The sequence below is a fragment of the Salvelinus alpinus genome, chromosome 2 (genome assembly GCF_045679555.1).
Source record: "Salvelinus alpinus chromosome 2, SLU_Salpinus.1, whole genome shotgun sequence".
NCBI classification, from domain to species: domain Eukaryota; kingdom Metazoa; phylum Chordata; class Actinopteri; order Salmoniformes; family Salmonidae; genus Salvelinus; species Salvelinus alpinus.
In genome coordinates, this window is record NC_092087.1 from 102,004,692 (window position 1) to 102,026,059 (window position 21,368).

Sequence of the window (21,368 nt, forward strand, 5' to 3'; positions counted from 1 at the left end):
GCCACTGTTGTCATGAAGTGCTTTACAGAAACGCAGCCCAGACCCAGATAGAGCAAGCTGTATATTAGACCAGACCAAGCTGTACCATCTGGTGTTCTGATCTGGAGAGACTCTTCTCTGACTCGTCAGCATCAGGATGTTGTTGAGGCTCCCCAGAGGATCCACCATAGTCATGTCTCTCTCCTGTGTGAATTAGAACATCAAACAGATGGTAAACTTATGACCATCTATTGCAATCTTAGAGTCTTACAAGAGGCATGCATATGTCTAAAATGGCCACTTTCATCATGATTTCCTAAAATGTTGTTTGTGTTGCAAATGTAAAAGGGTCGTTCCACAAAATGGGTGCCGTTTACGTCCCTTTGACATTTTAAGTAGGAAATTATGCATCAATATTGCATTTTAAAAGCCTGTTATATTAGATGAAGTGCACTTTAATATAGACCACCTGGAGAATTCAATATATCTCATTTAAAAGTCCCAAAAATATATGTATCAATGGCAGATTACACCTTTAACAATTCCTACAGTACTGAACAACATATTCAAGTGTAGAACTTCAGTAGAATGCCCCTTTAAAACCACACATTAGTTCAACAACTGCATAGCTTGTGCCCCTGTTTTTAAGACAGTACTCACTGGTGTTAATCTGATATTCTGTCTCCTCCTTTTTCACTCCCAAAACGTCTTCCTCCTCTTTTATTGAGATAGCCTCCTCTTCCTCTTTTACTCTAAAAGGTTCTTCCTCTTCTTTCACTACATTCTCTTCTTGTATTGTTACGGCATCTTCCTCCTTTCTGATTCTGAAAGCTTCTACCTCCTCCTCTTCCACTTTGACAACCTTCCCATCTTCCTCTTTCACTGTAATATCATCCTCTTCTTCTTTCAATGTGATCGCCTCCTCTTCCTCCTTTTTCATCCTGAAAGCTTCTTCCTCTCCTTTCATCAGAGCTTCTTTCTCCGTCTAGTTTAGTGAGCTCATGCCAGGTCGCAGTTGTAAATGAGAACTTGTTCTCAACTAGTCTACTTGGTTAAATAAAGGTGAAATAAATAAAAATAAAAAATGCTCAGGGAGATTAGCCTAGTGCAGTACCAATGTAACACATTTGCTAATGTAATAAGCAAATTGCGTTTAAATGAACAAGTAGATACGTAAACAGAATGATGTTCTAAAACACTAAGATTAATATACACAAGATTGGTCTAAAGATCTTAAATGTTTCGGTTTTATGTTCGCTAGCAAACCACCGCGGTGGGTGAATCAGAAGCCTTTTGTCGCTGTTGAAGAAGCCTCCCGTCCCGTCCACTATATTATACGTCACACAAGAACCATCAACTGAAAGACTCATATCGCCGTCTGCTGCCTGGAGTAGGTAACGCAGACTGGGAAAAAATCCCCATTACAATGTTTATTCTGGCAAACAATGTCATAAGAAGTAATTTAAAAACAACCAGATGTTATGTTTTCTCCTCCTTCTTACAGCCAATACTTTCCTCCAGGGCTGGTCTGCCCAATAGGCAGGATTAGGTGACAGATTGAAGAGTGTGGCATATTCCTAGCTAAATTGACCAAGGCTCATCTGGTGGTATAATTTGTATTCATTTTTGCCATAGTTATTCTGACCCTACTGCCTGCAAGTTGTCGTTATCTACACCCAAAAAATGAAAATATCTTCTCAGATATCTCAAATATTTTCCTCAGACTTCTAAAGTGGTCTCCTGATGTGGTTTAAGTATTGTTGTGGACTTAGAACATCCAATGTTGTTGTTTTTCTATTAACAGTGTGATTTTGGAAGAGAAAACCAGAAAAACAGCGACAATCAGAAACCTTGAAAAACTAAACGTAGAATATAAATTAAAGAGGTCCCTGAATGGTCAAAAACCTCTTCAAATAGAAGTACGTTTATAGCACAAAATATCTTACAGGTAGGCCATCTCTCACTCTCTCTCATCATGTCACAAGCTGAGAGGCTCCCAGGGGCAGGGCAATAAAAGGCAGAGGCTCACTCAACTGCCCCTCCCCTCTCCAACAGCCATCAATCCAGAACATCCTGAAGACAGAACATCTAAAAGATAATCTGGGAATCCTTTCTTCCCCATGGAGCTTTTTGAAAGTGAGGTGAATATTCAATGGGATGTTTGTACAGTGCATTCGGAAAGTATTCAGACCCCTTGACTTTTTCCACATTTTGTTACATTACAGCTTATTCTAAAATGTATTACTTAAAATTTTTCCTCATCAATCGACACACAATACCCAATAATAATTTAATTTACCACAGGTGGACTCCAATCAAGTTGTAGAAATATCTCAAGGATGATCAATGGAAACATGCATCTGAGCTCAATTCCGAGTATCAGAGCAAAGGGTCTGAAAACTTATGTAAATAATATGTATGTTTTTGTTTTTAATAAATTTGCTAAAATGTCTAAAAGTCTTTTATCGCTTTATCATTATGGGGTATTGTGTGTAGATTTCTGAGGAAATAGTTTTATTTAATCCATTTTAGAATAAGACTGTATCATAACAAAATGTGGACAACGTCAAGGGGTCTGAATACTTTCCAAAGACACTGGAAGTGGTTGAGAAGAGAGCGTCATTGCTATATTCGAATTAAAATTATTGACCCATAAGAGAACACATGACCAAAGCAAGGCGTGACCCATATAGAATTAAAACAATATTATTCTTAATGAGAAAATATAATATAATAAACAAATGTTTGCATAACCAAAGACATAAAAAACTGGTGCCAACATTGTATTTAGCTTGGCTTTCATATGGCCAGGAAGGTCATTGAGAATAACAATAGACAATAGTTATTGTTGCTAGTTTAGGGATGAAGATAGTGAAGGTTCATGAATGTTAAAGATGTGTTCACAGTGTGGATGTTGACAGAGGGGGATTAGAACCCCAAAGTAGTAGTGGTACAAAAGATCATAAAGGTCATTTAACATTCTGGTTTAGGGAGAAATAACTTTTTGGAAACCACTATTCACACTATGTACAATACACAATGTGTATTGTGTCCCATTAGATTTCAAGCCGATGGACCTAGCAGTCAAGAGAGAAGTAAGGTACATTTTGGAATTTATTCACTGTTAAGGGTTCATTTCACATGGTCAGAGAATATAAGGAGGACCTCAAAAACATTCCTGTGGTTTAATTGTGTTTCTAGCCTCAACGGATTGGCCGCTGTTACCCAAAATCACCTTTAAATTTAGGTCAGGCCTCATTTTGGGCCTACTTTTTTGTCTTGAGAGAAAACAACCCATGCTTCCTATGAACACAACTTTTTCAACATTTCAAGATAGCAGTTTGTTCAATAGGAGAACAGGTCTCTGGCGGGTTAGCTTTAGGTTTAGAAGAAAATGGACTTAAAGAGAACAAAATACACGGGCACATGTTCTCCAACTCTATTGCTCCTTTGGATACATCTTTACATTCCCAAAAGGAGGGGGTAAAGGTTATTGCAGAATAAAAAGGTAAAATGAAAATTTTCACATGTATGAGGAGGGCCGCTGCGGTGAGAACGGAAGCCTAGGGCGCGGGCCCGGGTGGAGCCGCCGCGGGTGCAGATCTTGATGGTAGTAGCAAATATTCAAACGAGAGCTTTGAAGGCCGAAGTGGAGAAGGGTTCCATGTGAACAGCAGTTGAACATGGGTCAGTCGGTCCTAAGAGATGGGCGAACGCCGTTCGGAAGGGAGGGGCGATGGCCTCCGTCGCCCCCGGCCAATCGAAAGGGAGTCCGGTTCAGATCCCCGAATCCGGAGTGGCAGAGATGGGCGCGGCGAGGCGTCCAGTAACGCGACCGATCCCGGAGAAGCTGGCGGGAGCCCCGGGGAGAGTTCTCTTTTCTTTGTGAAGGGCAGGGCGCCCTGGAATGGGTTCGCCCCGAGAGAGGGGCCCAAGCCCTGGAAAGCGTTGCGGTTCCGGCGGCGTCCGGTGAGCTCTCCCGGGCCCTTGAAATTCTGGGGAAGAGGGTGTAAATGTCTGGGGATGTTTAAAAATGAAAAAAAGCTCAAAACTTTCCCAAAATGCTCTCAAATTATAGGTCTAGTCACACTGGAACAGAGCATTTGTGATACATCACTGTGACTGTCCAATCTATGGATCTATGCAGCCTCAAAACAAGTTTGTTTTTACTGTTTGTTCAAATCATGGCCTATTTGTCTAAATTGTCTGGGGTGTTTAAAAATTGATAAAAGCTCAAAACTTTACCAAAATGGTCTCAAATTATAGGTATGGGCACCCTGGAACAGAGCATGTTTGATATATCACTGTGACTTTCCTATTTTGGGATATATGCAGCCTCAAAACAGGCTTGTTTTGCTGTATGCTCAAATCATGGCCCATTTTCGTAATACCTAATAAAACAAAATTGTATTCAGTTTAGTGTATTTTAGGCTCCCAGAGGCAGGGCAATCAAAGGCTCCAGCTCACTGAACTGCCCCTCCCCTCTGCAACAGAAGATTACGAAATGTTGACATCCTGGGAAGATCACCTCCAAAGGTCATTCTCTTAGCCTCTCAACAATGTTCTGACAGGGAAACATTCAAAACTACAGGGACAAACAATTGCTTCTGGCCCGTTAGGTTGTATTTGACTTTATTATTGTACCAAAACTTCTCACACTAGAAAATACAATTAGAAAGTACATTTAGAAACTATGGCCAACTATATTCAAACTATGATTATAAGCGATAATTAAAAATGGTGAGAAACTATGATAATAAACTGTGAACAACGATGAAGCCATGTTTGTGTGTGTGTGATGATCTATTATTTAATTGTGTAATATTGCACATTCTCTTTCAATATGTATAACAACAGAAGAAAACAAAAAGTTGACAGGCTGGGAAGATCACCCCCAAAAGGTCACTCTCTTATCTCCGCCACGGCACCACCCAAGGGGGGTTGTTAAGAGACCCATCAGATTTCAAGCTGACGGACCTAGTTGTCAAGCCATTCCAAATCTTCTCCTTCTCCAACAAAACATTTTCTTGACACCCCATAGTCAAATAACAGTTCTTGTTGCACCTGAATGTCTCGTAGGGCAATGAAAAGGATGATTTTCCACACGTTGCCATCCTCTTCTAATTGCTGAAGCTGACCCTTTATGTTGCTTCTCTTTCTGGAATGATTTATCCTACGTCCAATTGTGTCCATCTCTGGGTGGCAAGGGCAGGGCACAGTCTTTGCATCTATACAGTACGTTTTCCCTGATGATTCCTTGTAGAAGTAAAGGAACCCCATCTCGTCATTCTCTGTTGCTTCCAACAATTCTTTCCCCTGCTTCCCTGAGAGTGGGAGACCGTGGTAGTCACAGACAACTTCCCCTTTAGCAAATGGACGTGTCGTCATGACCTTTTGTCCTTTATCGGGGTCACTGGCAATGTACAGTCCTTTCCACTTCTGGGACTTCACCAGCTTCTTAATTGCCTTGTTGTCTTTTGGTGTGTCAGTGTTAATTGAAGGTTGCCAGTAACAAAGGACATTCTCCACTTTCACTTTGTTCTTCTCCCAGTTCTGCCTTTCAATGTATCTCTCTACTTGACTTGCAGTGGGCTGTCTTCTGGGGAAGTGCGCTGTAACCAAAAAAAAATAAGTGTTATTAATCATTTCATTTATTCAATAGTAGAAGCCCTTATCAAGTAGTACTTTATTTACTGACTAAATAAAGTACATTTTTGTAATATATAATATAACAAAATTGTATTTAGTTTAGTGTATTTTAGCTGCTTCGTACCGATCACATAATCACGTCTCATTTTCTCTTGCTGGCTTCTCCACTTGTCATAGCAGTATCTCTCATACGTTCCTGCAATCAGTCGTCTGTCCTTCTTCTTGATTGATTGTCCATCAATTGTGACAGGGAAGTGTTCATAGAAGAGTTTCAAGGTCTGTGCCTCATCCAACTTTTTGCTGCTGGACAATGCTCCTTTTCTCCTTGTGCTTGCACAGGAGGGGCCTGCAGTCTCACTACTTGAAAAAGGGAACATAACAACACATTTGTATCTATATGTAGCAGCATTTACAAGACAATGTAAAGTGTAATTTATATAATTTGTGTAAATACTTACTCAGATTCAATGGACATGGCAACTTTGGAGATCAGCTTCATTTCCATGCAGGCATTGACTGTTGTCTTCAAGCGGTAATGCTTTTTAGCTGTAGCAGTTGTATAGGCCAAGTAGTCAGCAACAAGGGACATCTCTTGGTCTGTGAAGCTGGCTTTGGTATTTGTCTCAAAAACTTTTCTTGCTACCTGGCTCGTGATGTTGGGCAAGTTGTATCTGATGAAAGAACAAGAAAAACAGTTTGGTTTCAGAAAACTGTACTGTCAAAAAAAGTATTGTGGAATGATTAAACAGTGTTCTCCTTAACAGTGGTGTACTTACTTTGCATGAAACCTTTGTAGGTCATTGGATGGGTTGTAGATGGGTTTCCCGGTTGTGGAAATGAAGAATCTCTCATCTTCTTGCATGTCATCAGAGTTTTTAAGAAAAGCTGGTCGAACATGTCGGTAGTACACATCGAACCACTGAAAATATAGACAACATTAATACATGTAAATAGGGGGAACCCGATTCACTTCTGGATAAAATCGTGCCCAATTTAAACGGCCTCGTACTCTGTCCTAGATTATATGATATGCATATTATTATTACTATTGGATAGAAAACACTCTGAAGTTTCTAAAACTGTTTGAATTATATCTGTGAGAAAAACAGAACTCATTTGGCAGGCAAACTTCCAAACAGGAAGTGAAAATTCTGAAATGGGTCTCTGTGAAAGGCATTGCCTATTCAATTGTCTTTTATTTATGGATCTGTATGCACTTCACACGCCTTCCACTAGATGTCAACAGGCAGTAGAACGTGGAATGAAGTCTCTAGCCTTTCCTGGGACCGGATGGGACTCGTTGGAGTGAGAGGTCAGCCATATTAGTAGTACTTGGCTACGCACTTCGGTTTGTCATATCGTTTTCTGCAATGCATTAGGTAGACACGAAGAAATGCTCCGTCTGGGAAGTTATTGGATTGATTTCTGAAAAACATCCTAAAGATGGATTCTCAACTGAGTTTGACCAGTTTATTCGACTATTATTATGACTTTTTGAATTTTTCGTTCATGCGTAAAATCTTCATGGACACGTGAGCTCCACTATGCTAGCCAAAGTTGCTAATTCAACAGAAGAAATGGACATTCTAAAACAAAACAACGATTTATTGTGGAACTAGGATTCCTGGCACTGCATTCTGATGAAAGATCATCAAAGGTAAGGGAATATTTATGATGTAATTTCGTATTTTTGTGGACTCTTTGGACTCCATCATGGCGGAGAATGGCTGAGCGCTGTCTCAGATTATTGCATGCTGTGCTTTGTACTAAAGTATTTTTTTTTTTTTTTTAATCTAACACAGCGGTTGCATTAAGAACCAGTGTATCTTTAATTATATATGCAACTTGTATTTTTCAGCAAAGTTTATGATGAGTTTTTCTGTTAGATTACGTGGCTGTCTAAAATTTCTCCAGACATTTTGGTGCCATTTGTGACCATGGCTGCAATGTAAAACCCAGATTTGTAGCTATAAATATGCACATTTTCGAACAAAACATAAATGTATTGTATAACATGATGTCATAAGACTGTCATCTGATGAAGTTGTTCAAAGGTTAGTGATTAATTTTATCTCTATTTGTGGGTTTTGTGAAAGCTATCTTTGCGGTGCAAAACTGCCGTTGTGTTTTGGGCTATTGTGGTGAGCAAACATAAATATATGTTGTGTTTTCGCTGTAAAACATTTTAAAAATCGGACATGTTGGCTGGATTCGCAAGATGTTTATCTTTCATTTGCTGTATTGGACTTGTGATTTCATGAAAATATATTATATGATATTCCCTGTGGCGCTAGGCTAGGCTATGCTAGTCAGCGTTTCTGATGAGGAGGATCCCGGATCCTGTATTAAATCACATTCACAATAACAGATTGTAGTAAATATACTTACTGCATGTTCCTCCTCATCTAACAAAATGGTTGCAACTTGCTGCGTTGCTGTTTCGTGCTTCTTAACACCGACGACAGTCCAATTCTCACCATCTGGCAACTTGCACGCGCTCCTCGAGAGCCATTCGCTCAGCTGCAATTGGAACAGTGACATATTAATAAAACAAATGCCAAAGAAGCAAATACAATTCAACATTATAGCAAATTTATGACATTAGTTAACTTACGGTCAAATGTTTGATCACTCCAGCCCTTTGGAGATGTTTGAGCATGAGCAGAGACTCAAGGTAGTACAGAACATGCAGTTGTTCAGTTTCCAGCAAGGATTCTTCATTCATGGCCTTCCCAATGATACACAGAAATTCGTTCTTCGCCACCCTCAAAATTTCCCAACATTCTTTTGGTGTCTTCGCAACTGACACCATCTGTATGTATCTGCAGAAAAACAATAATACATACATTATTTTAAGAACGTTGATAATACACACTTATTAAAAATAAAAAAACATTTCTGTGAGGATCAATTGGAAATATATACCTTTTCCCAGTAGTTTCCTGAGACACCTGCTTGCTCATGGACTTCTGCAGTTCATTCAAGCATAGGAGGAAATGCTTGCATTGCTCAAACACGGCTCTGTCTGTCTGAATAAGGCTTGTAGTGGTGATGTTGTAGCGAATAAATCTCTTCAAATTCTTCATGTAGTTGGCAATGGTTTGCTTCTTCTGTCCGATGTCTGCAAGCTTGGTAAAAAATGATCTGCTTTTTTCCAAGTTATTAACAAAATCCAGCGATGGTTTGTTTGAGCCCATGTAAAACAAAAACCTTGACACATTTGCAACCTGTACATGAAAATAATATTAATTACATAGTTAATAACTACTTTAAAATCTATTAATTCTCATTAAAATATGTAAACAGTTAAATTAAAGTAACATCTCTGTACATACCTCCTGTTTGAAATTGGGAATTTTGTTGTCGTCACGGAGATATTTCCCAAATCCAGCCAGCAGATCACAATCCAGAGGGTGCTTTTGGTATAAACCACTGCTTTGCATCACCTTTCTCAGTTTGGTGTCCCATACCTGGTTCAATGGTCTAGAAAATATTTGGTATGCAGATTAGAATAAATAAAATACATCCATGTTTGCTTATATACTTATACGTAGTACTTGTTAATGAAAATGATTTCTATTTGTATTTACTTACGGTTGGTACAGCGCCGACTGGTCATCTTCCATGTTGACGTCTGATTCTTCATCTATATTTTCATCTGTAGTTGGTGCCAACACTTGAGCCACTTCCACTTGGCTGAAATATCATACAGATTAACAAAAACATTTATATTATTTTACAATCAAACATAATTGGACAACAGTTCAAATGAGTTCCAATAGCATATAACTTGCACATATATTATTTTATCAGTGCAAAATAGTAGCTTACCCAGTTATTAGTTTGGCTTCTGGCTTGTTCGTAACAAAATGACCCATTTGTTCACGGTTCTTAATCAGAGGTTGGAGTGCGTCCTGTTGTGTCACAATACAGCTGAGTATTCTGTAGTCAATAATCCTGCCATGCCAAAGATGCTCTATCATGGAGTCGCGGGAATTACGAACTTCCTGATCAATCTTTTGTTTTGATTCTGTCCTCATGCACACTCTGCTGAGATGTATAGATATGTTTTCCTGGTTCTTCATGCAAAATCTGCACACAATAGGGATCCTTCTTTGTTTTCTGTAAGACAGTGAATGCACAATAAGTACATGTAATGAAGGTATTACTTAAAACCTCTCTGGGATATGTGGGACGGTAAAAAAGCTCAAATGTTTACAAAAATGGTCTCAAATTAGAGACCTAGTCACACTGGAAGAGAGCATGTGTGATACATCACTGATCTATGATCACGGATCTATGCACCCTCAAAACTGGCTTGTTTTGGCTGTATGTTCAGCCTCAAACCAAGGTTGTTTTTACTGTATGTTCAAATCATGGCCTATTTGTCTAAAATGTCTGGGGGTGTTAAAAATCGAAAAAAGCTCAAAACGTTCCCAAAGTGGTCTCAAATAATAGGTCTAGTCACACTGGAACAGAGCATGTGTGAGCTATGACTGTGACCTTCCTATGTTGAGATATATGCAGCCTCAAAACAGGCTTGTTTTTGCTTAATGGTCAAACCATATTTTTTTCTCTAAATTGTCTGGGGGTCTTCAAAAATCAATAAAAAGTACTGTACTGGTGTCTTCTTGCAGGTTTGGATGTCCGTGGCTCTGGTTCCTCCGAGTCTGGTCTTTCTCCTGCCAAAGACAGTGTGTTTTTTAAAAAAGAGACCCAAATGAAACCTCCACATGATAAAACAGCCTTGCTACGAGGGTAAATCCTAATCAGATCCCTCAATAACCTGATGCCAGTTTTAACAACCTTGGTGTGATTTTAAAACAAATGTTGTAGAGTTTCCTGGCAATTACTGATAATATGTTTACATTACTTATTTATTCATCCAAACTAAACAGTTCTAGGACAGACGTCGCTAGATTCCAATTGAGCAGGTGGTTCTAAATATATAACCTTCATAGCTGTATGATACAGAATGCGACCTACACACTTCCTTAAACATAAAATAAGTAAATAAGTAATTTTAAGTGGAAGTCCAAAACTTGTTTTTACGTCGAAGACACAAAGCACATCAGTAACATCTCCCCGTTGTTGAAAGGGTTCGACACCTGCTGTTTAAATGGACCAATTTCTTATTTATACGTTCACAGATTTTCAACATTTTGAAACATGTCATATTTTGGGTAAAGTAAAAAAATAAGGTGAAATATTTGGGTAAATGTTCCTAAAACTGATAGTTACTACAATAAACAAAAATATAAACACAACATGTAAAGTTTTGGATGTTTCATGAGCTGAAAAAAAAGATTGCAGAATTTTTTACATCCCTGTTAGTTAACATTTATTCTTTGCCAAGATAATCAATCCACCTGACAGGTGTGGCATATCAAGAAGCTGATTGAACAGCTTGATTATTACACAGGTGCACCTTGTGCTGGGGACAATAACAGGCCACTCTAAAATGTGCAGTTTTGTCACACAACAATGCCACAGATGTCTCAGAGGGAGCGTGCAATTGGCATGCTGACTGCAGGAATGTCCACTGGAGCTGTTGCCAGGGAATTCAATGTACAGTACCAGTCAAAAGTTTGAACTCACCTACTCATTCAAGCGTTTTTCTTAATTTTTTACTATTTTCTACATTGTAGATTAATAGTGAAGACATCAAAACTATTAAAAAACACAAACGGAATCATGTAGTAACCACAAGTGTTAACTTCTTATGGCTGCAAGGCAAAGTGTTGAGTAGCCAGTGAATCGTGCCCATTTCAAACGGCCTCCTACTCAATTCTTGCTCGTACAATATGGATATTATTATTAATATTGGATAGAAAACACTCTCTAGTTTCTAAAAACGTTTGAATTATTTCTCTGAGTGAAACAGAAATCCTTCTGCAGCACTTTTCCTGACCAGGAAGTGAAATGTCAGAAATCTATCCTCTGTTCAACCTCATGCCTATACATGGGCATGTGACGTAGGAGTCTACAAACACTTCCTACGCCTTCCCCTGGCTGTCTAGATGCGGTGAGAGAAGAAATTTCGTGTCTACCTTGGTCTGAGGTGGAATAAAAGATCTTTGTTTGACGTGACCGTCCATATCCTGTTTCTGGAGCGCGCGAAAGAGGACACGGAAATGGCTTCTGTTTAGCTGTGGTTACGAAAGACGAACATCTCCGTCTTAGATTTGATTTGATACATGTCACCATATCATCGTAACGTATGTTTTTTCAATATAGTTTAATCAGATTATTGAAACTTTTTCGGGAGTTTTGCCGTGTTCCGTTTTCTAACTTTGTTGACTTTGGAGTAATCCGTGTCACTTGGCAAGTGCCCATGCTATATGAAGAGGGAAATTTGCCATTCTGAATCCAAACAACGACTCATCTGGACAGAGGACACCTTGTTCAACATTCTGATGAAAGATCAGCAAAAGTAAGAGCCAATTTATGATGTTATTTCATATATCTGTCGTGCATGTTGACTGGTCGTGGGCGCCCAAGTTTTTCTTGCTATTGCTGCTATGCTAATATCACGCTACATTTTGTTTGCGCTGTAAAACATTTAATAAATCGGAAATATTGTCTAGAATCACAAGATGCCTGTCTTTCAATTGCTGTACACTATGTATTTTTCAGAAATGTTTTATGATGAGTAATTAGGTATTTGACGTTGGTGTCTGTAAATATTATGGCTGCTTTCGGTGCAATTTCTGATTGTAGCTGAAATGTAAACTATGAATTATACCTGAAATATGCAAAAATTTTGAAAAAACATATGCTATACAATAAATATGTTATCAGATTGTCATCTGATGAGGTTGTTTCTTGGTTAGTGGCTATTTTTATCTTTATTTGGCCGAATTTGTGATAGCTACTGATGGAGTCATAAACTGATGGAGTAAGAATATTGGTGTCTTTTGCTAACGTGATTAGCTAATAGATTTACATATTGTGTCTTCCCTGTAAAACATTTAAAAAATCGGACATGTTGGCTTGATTCACAAGATGTGCACCTTTCATCTGGTGTCTTGGACTTGTTAATGTGTGAAAGTTAAATATTTAAAAAAAATATCTTTTGAATTTCGCGCCCTGCACTTTGAGCTGGATGTTGTCATAAGTGTACCGGTGTCGGGCTGCCCCCCTAACAGGTTAGACAAATCAAAATATATATTAGATTCTTCAAAGTAGCCACACTTTGCATTGATGACAGCTTTGCACACTCTTGGCATTCTCTCAACCAGCTTCACCTGGAATGCTTTTCCAACAACAGACTTGTAGGAGTTCCCAAATATGCTGAGAACTTGTTGGCTGCTTTCCCTTCACTCTGCGATCCAACTCATCCTAAACCATCTCAATTTGGTTGAGGTCGGGGGATTGAGTAGGCCAGGTCATCTGATGCAGCACTCCATCACTCTCCTTCTTGGTCAAATAGCTCTTACACAGCCTGGAGGTGTGTTGGTCATTGTCCTGTTGAAAAACAAATGATAGTGGGACTAAGCCCAAACCAGATGGGATGGCATATCGCTGCAGAATGCTGTGGTAGCCATGCTGGTTAAGTGTGACTTGAATTCTAAATAAATCACTGACATTGTCAACAGCAAAGCACCCGCACACCATCACATCTCCTCCTCCATGCTTCACGGTGGGAACCACACATGCGGAGATCATCCGTTCACCTCCCTCACATCTCACAAAGACATGACGCTCGGAACCAAAAATGTCAAATTTGGACTCATCAGACCCAAGGACAGATATCCACCGGTCTAATGTCCATTGCTCGTGTTTCTTGGCCCAAGCAAGTCTCTTCTTCTTATTGGTGTCCTTTAGTAGTGGTTTCTTTGCAGCAATTCGACTATGAAGGCCTGATTCACACAGTCTCCTCTGAACCGATGATGTTGAGATGTGTCTGTTGCTTGAACTCTGTGAAGCGTTTATTTGGGCTGCAATTTCTAAGGCTGGTAACTCTAATGAACTTATGCATCAGAAGTAACTCTGGGTCTCCCATTCCTGTGGTGGTCCTTAAAGTAATGATGGACTGTTGTTTCTCTTTGCTTATTTGAGCTGTTCTTGACATAATATGGACTTCGTCTTTTACCCAACAGGGCTATTTTCTGTATACCACCCCTACCTTGTCACAACACAACTGATTGGCTCAAACACATTAAAACCTGTTATGGCTAGGGGTTCCGCTAGCGGAACGTTTCGACAACATCCGTTTAAAGTGCAGAGCGTGAAATATATATATTTTTATTGGAAATATTTAACTTTCATGCATTCACAAGTGCAATACACCAAATTAAAGCTTAACTTCTTGTTAATCTAGCCACCGTGTCAGATTTCAAAAAGGCTTTACGGCAAAAGCAAACCATGCGATTATCTGAGGACAGCACCCCATCAAACAAACACATGACAATCATATTTCAACCCGCCAGGCGCGACACAAAACTCAGAAATAACGATATAATTCGTGCCTTATCTTTGACGAGCTTCTTCTGTTGGCACTCCAATATGTCCCATAAACATCACAAATGGTCCTTTTGTTCAATTAATTCTGTCGTTATATCTCCAAAATCTCCATTTATTTGGAGCATTTGATTCAGAAAAACACCGGTTCCAACTCGCCCAGCATGACTACAAAATATCTAATAAGTTACCTGTAAACTCTGTCCAAACATTTCAAACAACTTTCCTAATCCAACTTTAGGTATTTTAAAACGTAAATAATCAATCAAATTTAAGACGGGATGAACTGTGTTCAATACCGGATAAAAACAACGTGAGGCGCAGGACCTGGAGCGCGCATCAAAACATTAGAGAGCACTAGGCTGGACCCCCGTTCTGAATAGCCGTACCTCTTCATTTCTCTAAAGAAAAACATCAACCAATTTCTAAAGACTGTTGACATCTAGTGGAAGCAATAGGAACTGCAACCAAGTGCCACAGAAATCTATGTTCCCATAGAAAACCAATTGAAAACAGAGTCACCTCAACAACAAAATAATCCTCCTGGATGGTTTGTCCTCTGGGGTTTGCCTGCCAAATAAGTTATGCTATACTCACAGACCTTATTTTAACAGTTTTAGAAACGTTATAGTGTTTTCTGTCCAAATCTACCAATTATATGCATATCCTAGCTTCTGGGCCTGAGTAGCAGGCAGTTTACTTTGGGCCGCTTTTCATCCAGACGTGAAAATACTGCCCCTTATCCCAATTAAGGAAAGAAATTCCACAACTTAACTTCTAAAAAGGCACATGTTAACCTTTTGTCAATAGGGGGAGCAGTTAGCATTTTTTATTTCTGGGTGTCGCCAAATTAAACTGCCTTGTGCTCAATTCTTGCTCGTACAATATGCATATTATTAATTCTATTGGATAGAAAACACTCTCTAGTTTCATAAACCGTTGGAATTATGTCTGTGGGTGACCCAGAACTCTTTCTACAGCGAAATCCATGACAGGTACTGCGATGGTCTGAGAGCGAAGCTCTGGTTTCAGATCAGTTTTAAAAGTCTGTGTGTATCCTATGGAACGACATGAACTGCACCCGCCTTCCCCTGGATGTCAGTAACCAATGAGAAGTGGAATGGGCTTGCTGCGTAGCTCTCAGAGGTTATAAAAGGCCAAGGAGTGAGAGTAGCCTTCCTTTCGACGCTGAACATTGCGCAGAGAGGGACCTCAGGATGCCATTTTCAAACGCTCAATTATCAACGTTAGATGTATCCGTCTGTAATTTAATTAGACATAGGTGTTAGAAGCATCATAACGAAGCTATTTTAAACCGAGTTATATCAGATTATGCGAGTATATTGCTATTTTTCGGAATTTCCTCAGTATTGCGCCTTGAGGATTTGGACACGTTGGGGCAAAATAGCTATTGTTAGCTACTGTTAGCTGCTATATCAGAAGTTGAATGCAACGTTTTACAACCAAGCAACGATTCTTTTGGACAAAGAACCACCATGCCAAGATTCTGATGGAAGCTCGTCGAAAAGTAAGAAATATTTAAGATGATAAATCGTTGTTCTGTAGAAAAATGTTAAACGCACGTTCCGCCATCTTGTTTGCTATAGCTTCGCTTGGCGAACCCTGTATTGCACAGTAAGGATAATTTTAGAAATGTAAATCAGCGATTGCATAAAGAACTAATTTGTCTTTCGATTCCTGTCAACCCTGTATTTTTTAGTCAAGTATATGATTAGCTATTGATTAAACTAGATCACTCTGAAAGATGGCGACCGACATTTTCAGGCATGTTTTGCTACTATTTTCATTGTATAACCACGTTTTTTTATGGCTAAATATGCACATTTTCGAACAAACTCTATATGTATGTTGTAATATGATGTTACAGGAGTGTCATCTGAAGAATTCTGAGAAGGTTAGTGAAAAAATTAATATATTTTGGGGTTTGATTACGTTATCGCTCTCTTTGGCTAGAATCAATGCTCTGGTAACGTTTGCATATGTGGTATGCTAATATAACGATTTATTGTGTTTTCGCCGTAAAACACTTAGAAAATCTGAAATGTTGTCTGAATTCACAAGATCTGTGTCTTTCCATTGCTATGTGCTGTGTATTTTTAAGAAATGTTTTATGATGAGTAAATTGGTAATACAAGTTGCTCTCTGTAGTAATTCTAGTCGCTTTGGTGAGATTTGTGATGGTGGCTGCAATGGCAAACTATGATTTATACCTGAAATATGCACATTTTTCTAACAAAACCTATCCTATACCATAAATATGTTATCAGACTGTCATCTGATGAGGTTTTTTCTTGGTTAGTGGCTATCAATATCTTAGTTTAGCCGAATTGGTGATAGCTACTGGTGTTGAGAAAAAATGGTGGACAAAGAAAAAGGGTGTCTTTTGCTAACATGGTTAGCTAATAGATTTACATATTTTGTCTTCCCTGTAAAACATTTTAAAAATCTGAAATGGTGACTTTATTCACAAGATCTGTATCTTTCATTTGGTGTCTTGGACTTGTGATTTAATGATATTTAGATGCTACTATTTAAATGTGACGCTATGCTAGTGATGCTAATCAGTGTGGGGGGGTGGGGGGTGATCCCGGATCCGGGTTTCTGAGGCAGTAAAAGTTAATTGAAATGCATTCCAGGTGGCTACCTCATGATGCTACAGTTCTCCTTTAAGACTCCATGCTACAGTCCTCCTTTAAGACTCCATCATGTTTAGAATGTGTCTGGAAGCGCTACTCTATTCTACTCTTATCCTTTCGATTTTTATAATATTTAATAATATTAATAATGTTATAATAGGTAATAACTAACTTTAATAACTAGGGTTAATACCTGCCTGGCTCCCCAACAAAATTTGTATCTTTACCCCCCTCTAACAATACCGCTACAGAATTAGCATAGTAGCCCATGTAATTTAAGGTAATCTGAAATATTTAGGACTAACTAACTATTCCTTGCCACCCATTCTGAAACTCACTGCAGCTCTTTGTTAAGTGTTGCTGTCATTTCAGTTGCCGTGATAGCTGACGTGTACAGTGTTGAGTCAACCGCATACATAGACACACTGGCTTTACTCAAATGTCGTTGGCATGTCGTTGGTAAAGATTGAAACAAGCAGGTGCCAAACAGCTGCCTGGGGAATTCCTGAATCTACCTTGATTTTGTTGTACAGGCTTCCATTAAAGAACACTCTGTGTTCTGTTTGACAGGTGGCTCTGGGGCGGCAGGTAGCCTAGTGGTTAGAGCGTTAGGCCAGTAACCAAAAGGTTGCTGGATCGAATCCCCGAGCTGACAAGGTAAAACTCTGTTGTTCTGCCCCTGAACAAGACAGTTAACCCACTGTTCCTAGGCTCTTAACTGACTTGCCTAGTTAAATAAAGGTAAAATAGAAATTAAACACCGGTGACGTGCCATTGCTGATTTTTTTAAACCAAAATTTAATTGAAGATGCTCCAAAGAAATTTACAATCATTCTTTATGTCATTTATCTTTGTTTAAAAAAAAGTATATTATTTACATCAACAACATAGGAATCACTACAAAACGTATTGTATGACCTCTTTTACACAATATTAGGCCCAGCCTTTGGAACTGTGGTTTTCCTAGACATGGCTACTATATTGTGATCACTACATCTGATGGATCTGGATACTGCCTTCAAACACATTTCTGCAGCATTAGTAAAGATGTGATCAAAACATGTTGATGATTTCATTCCTCTACTGTTTGTAACTACCCTGGTAGGTTGATTGATAACCTGAACAAGGTTGCAGGCACTGGTTACATTTTGAAGCTTTCTCTTGAGTGGGCAGCCTGATCACAGCTTTCCTCCAGTATTAGTTAATTAATTAACAGTGTCTGGAGTTTAGTTTTCCTGTTCTACAGTCTTATAAAGATAGGGGGGGTTGACTGGGACAGACAATGTAACATCCATAATATTTTGAGAAAATGTTCTTGAAAAACGAGCACCTTACATAGGATCATCTTATAACTGTCTCTCTAAAGCTACCTTTCATCAAGGTTTTATATGGTCTATTGGTTTCTCTCTTTTCATTGGCAGAATCCTTTTCCAGTGTTATGATATTCATAACATCCATATCCACCAGTTCATCTTCCTGTCAACTAACAGAACTCTGCTGGTTGTCCTGGTAACAGATACCAGTCTATCTTCCTGTCAACAAACAGAACACTGCTGGTTGTCCTGGTAACAGATACCAGTGGGCAGATCTATTGTATTTGTTCAAACTAAACTACAGCACTTACTTTGATGTGTCAAATCTGATCCTTTCTTCTCTCCTCCTCCTCTCACAGTTCCACTCAGCCCCGTTGTTTTCCTGCAGTCCACCAGCAGCACAGACAACCTCTTCATACCCAGCAGTAAGGCGCTACCGGGAGAGACATGACACAGGGACTCCAGGAGGGAGGAAGGGCTAGCGTTGTCCTGGTAATCATAAAGAGGGGACACAGACACATATCATTATGGATGCTGATGTCACTGTTGACATGAAGTGCATTACAGACACCCAGCCCAGACCCAGATAGAGCAAGCTGTATGCTAGACCAGACCAAGCTGTACCATCTGGTGTTCTGTTCTGGAGAGACTCTTCTCTGACTCGTCAGCATCAGGATGTTGTTGAGGCTCCCCAAAGGATCCACGATAGTCACGTCTCTCTCCTGTGTGAACGAGAACAGCAAACAGACGGTAAACTTATGACCATCTATTACAATCAAGAGGCATGAATATGTCTAAAATGGCCACTTTCATCATGATTTTGTCAAAATGTTGTTGGTGTTGCAAATGTATAGGGTCAATTCCACAAAATGGGTGCCTTTAACATCCCTTTGATATTTTAAGTATATTTTAAAAGCCTGTTATATTAGATGAGGTGAACTTTAATGTATACCACATGGAGAATGAGAATTCAATACATCGATGTCCCAAAAACATATGTACCAATGGCAGATTGCCCCTTAAACAATTCCTACAGTACTGAACAACATATTCAAGTGTAGAACTGAAGTAGAATGCCCCGTTAAAACAATACATTATTTCAAGAACTTCATAGTGCCCCTGTTTTTAAGACAGTACTCACTGGTTGTAATCTGATCTTCAGCCTCCTCCTTTTTCACTCCCAAAACGTCTTCCTCCTCTTTTATTGAGATAGCCTCCTCTTCCTCTTTTACTCTAAAAGGTTCTTCCTCTTCTTTCACTACATTCTCTTCTTTCAATGTTATGGCATCTTCCTCCTTTTTGATTCTGAAAGCTTCTACCTCCTCCTCTTCCACTTTGACAACCTCTTTCCCATCTTCCTCTTTCACTGTAATATCATCCTCTTCTTCTTTCAATGTGATAGCCTCCTCTTCCTCCTTTTTCATCCTGAAAGCTTCTTCCTCTCCTTTCACCAGAGCTTCTTTCTCCGTCGAGCTTAGTGAACTCATGCTCCGGTCGATTAGCCTAGTGCATTATCAATTTACCACATTTGCTAATTTAACAAGCAAATTACGTTTAAATGAACTAGTAGACAAGTAAACAGAATTATATTCAAAACACTAAGAGTAAAATACACAAGATTGGTCTAAAGCGCTTCAATGTTTCGGTTTTAGGTTCGCTAGCAAACCACCACGTTGGTTAAATCAGAAGCCTTTTGTCGCTGTTGAAGAAGCCTCCTGTCCCGTCCACTAAATTATACGTCACGCAAGAAGCATCACCTGAAAGACTCAAATCGCCATCTGCTGACTGGAGTGGGTAACGCAGATTGGAAAGCCTAAAACCCCAACTCAGCATCTTAATTAACTAACTCATCAATATGGTTTTAAAAGACAGCTTAACGTCAGATACACCATACAAGGTACATACTATATACTTCAATCATTATAACCATTTTTGTTCACTCTAGAAAACAACATATACTTAGTTTTACACAGATTCAATAACAATTTAAGGTCAGTAAAGGTTTTCTGTAAAATAATGACAGCATACTGTAGTTCAGATAGAGACTGATCAGCAGGGTGGGCAATATAGTACACAACTGTATCGTCTGCATACAGATGCAGGTAGCAGTTTATTTTGACAAAACAATATTGTTAATGTATACAATATAGTTGTTTATTAGACATTCTAACATATAACACAATGCCTAGGAACTAAAGATTTATATGCAACATTTGACACACAAAAGTATTCGTTACATTTTGAATGCTAAGCAGGACAGGAAAATATTCAAATTCACACACTTATTAAGAGAATATACGTGGTCATTTCCTACTGCCTCTGATCTGGCGGACTCACTAAACACAAATACATCGTTCGAAAACAAGAAAATGGTACCGTCTGCTTTGCTTAATAGAAGGAATTTGAAGTAATTTATACTTTAACTTTTAATAATTAAAATTATTAATAAAATTAGTATATTTAGAACCAAATACTTTTAGACTTTTACTCAAGTAGTATTTTACTGGGTGACTTTCAATGAACTTTCTTAAGGTATCTATACATTTACTCCTGAAGTATAACATGTGGATACTTTTTCCAGTCAAAAGTTTGGACACACCTACTCATTCAAGGGATTGTCTTTATTTGGGCGGCGCACAATTGGCCCAACGTCGTCTGGGTTTGGCCGGGGCAATTGTAAATATGAATTTCTTCTTAACTAACTTGCCTAGTTAAAGGTTACACACACACACACACACCACACTGACCAAAAAGTTATTTTGTTGGCATTTACATATGTCCCCATTACCAGTAAAACATAATCAAAACCTATTTCTTTCACTTACTTTCGTGGCGTCATTATGTCATCTACTTTATATAGGTATGCACGTCAGCTTTGATTTTGCACATCGGCGGTAAACTATATATCGGGCTGATGCCGATGTTAGCAAATATTGTCCGATTCCGATATGCTCACCAATATATCATCCATCCCTACCAAATATCACTTGATTATCAGAGGAGTGTATTATGACATCATATAGAACTACTCAGACATTCCACATCAGGCTTCATCCATATCATGAAGGTGGATATTGATCCAACCATTTCAAAAGTAATGACCGGGCTGATGGAAACAGGATATGCTTGTACACTTTTATAAATGCCGACAGACGATTTGTTTGTTTGTTGTAAATCGTGGGATCGTTCTGTGTCAGAAAACATTTATGAGCGAGAAATGGGGGAAGAAACTCCTTTATGCGCAAATATTTATATAATAACCATCACATCTTAGTTAACTTGAAGTCAAGTGATGATATGTTGTGTG

General features: G+C 38.9%; 3 protein-coding genes across 6 annotated transcripts in view; 1 reads left to right on the top strand and 2 right to left on the bottom strand.

Annotated features, from left to right (window-relative positions):
- The window catches only part of LOC139546469 (piggyBac transposable element-derived protein 4-like), a 226,838-nt gene that overhangs the window by 166,212 nt on the left and 39,258 nt on the right, over positions 1 to 21,368 (bottom strand). The window contains exons 1-2 of one of the 3 annotated variants that reach the window (XM_071354885.1): positions 640 to 1,449; positions 86 to 183 (exon numbers count right to left, since the gene is read on the bottom strand). The exons of 1 other annotated variant lie outside the window; for it this stretch is intronic. In XM_071354885.1, coding sequence (XP_071210986.1) covers positions 86 to 183; positions 640 to 946 — 405 coding nt within the window. In that variant the 5' untranslated portion in view covers positions 947 to 1,449. Of the gene's footprint in view, positions 1 to 85; positions 184 to 639; positions 1,450 to 21,368 lie in introns of those variants that run through there. One more of the 3 variants, XM_071354896.1, reaches the window with a different exon arrangement.
- LOC139546449 (piggyBac transposable element-derived protein 4-like) overlaps positions 1 to 21,368 on the top strand; it is a 252,812-nt gene that overhangs the window by 65,556 nt on the left and 165,888 nt on the right. The gene's annotated exons all lie outside the window — the stretch shown is intronic.
- LOC139546428 (uncharacterized) lies at positions 4,585 to 19,785 on the bottom strand. Of its 2 annotated transcripts, none has more exons than XM_071354808.1 (14): positions 19,203 to 19,785; positions 18,686 to 18,783; positions 18,373 to 18,550; positions 10,250 to 10,310; positions 9,460 to 9,750; positions 9,223 to 9,324; positions 8,964 to 9,111; positions 8,554 to 8,855; positions 8,243 to 8,450; positions 8,017 to 8,148; positions 6,405 to 6,547; positions 6,087 to 6,299; positions 5,753 to 5,985; positions 4,585 to 5,591 (listed from the first exon to the last, which is right to left on the bottom strand). In XM_071354808.1, exons 1-14 carry the CDS (start codon positions 19,546 to 19,548, stop codon positions 4,957 to 4,959), a joined length of 3,090 nt encoding a protein of 1,029 aa, XP_071210909.1. In that variant the 5' UTR covers positions 19,549 to 19,785; the 3' UTR covers positions 4,585 to 4,956. The 2 variants fall into 2 exon arrangements, with proteins under 2 accessions (XP_071210909.1, XP_071210900.1); XM_071354799.1 differs by having other exon boundaries at positions 5,753 to 5,988.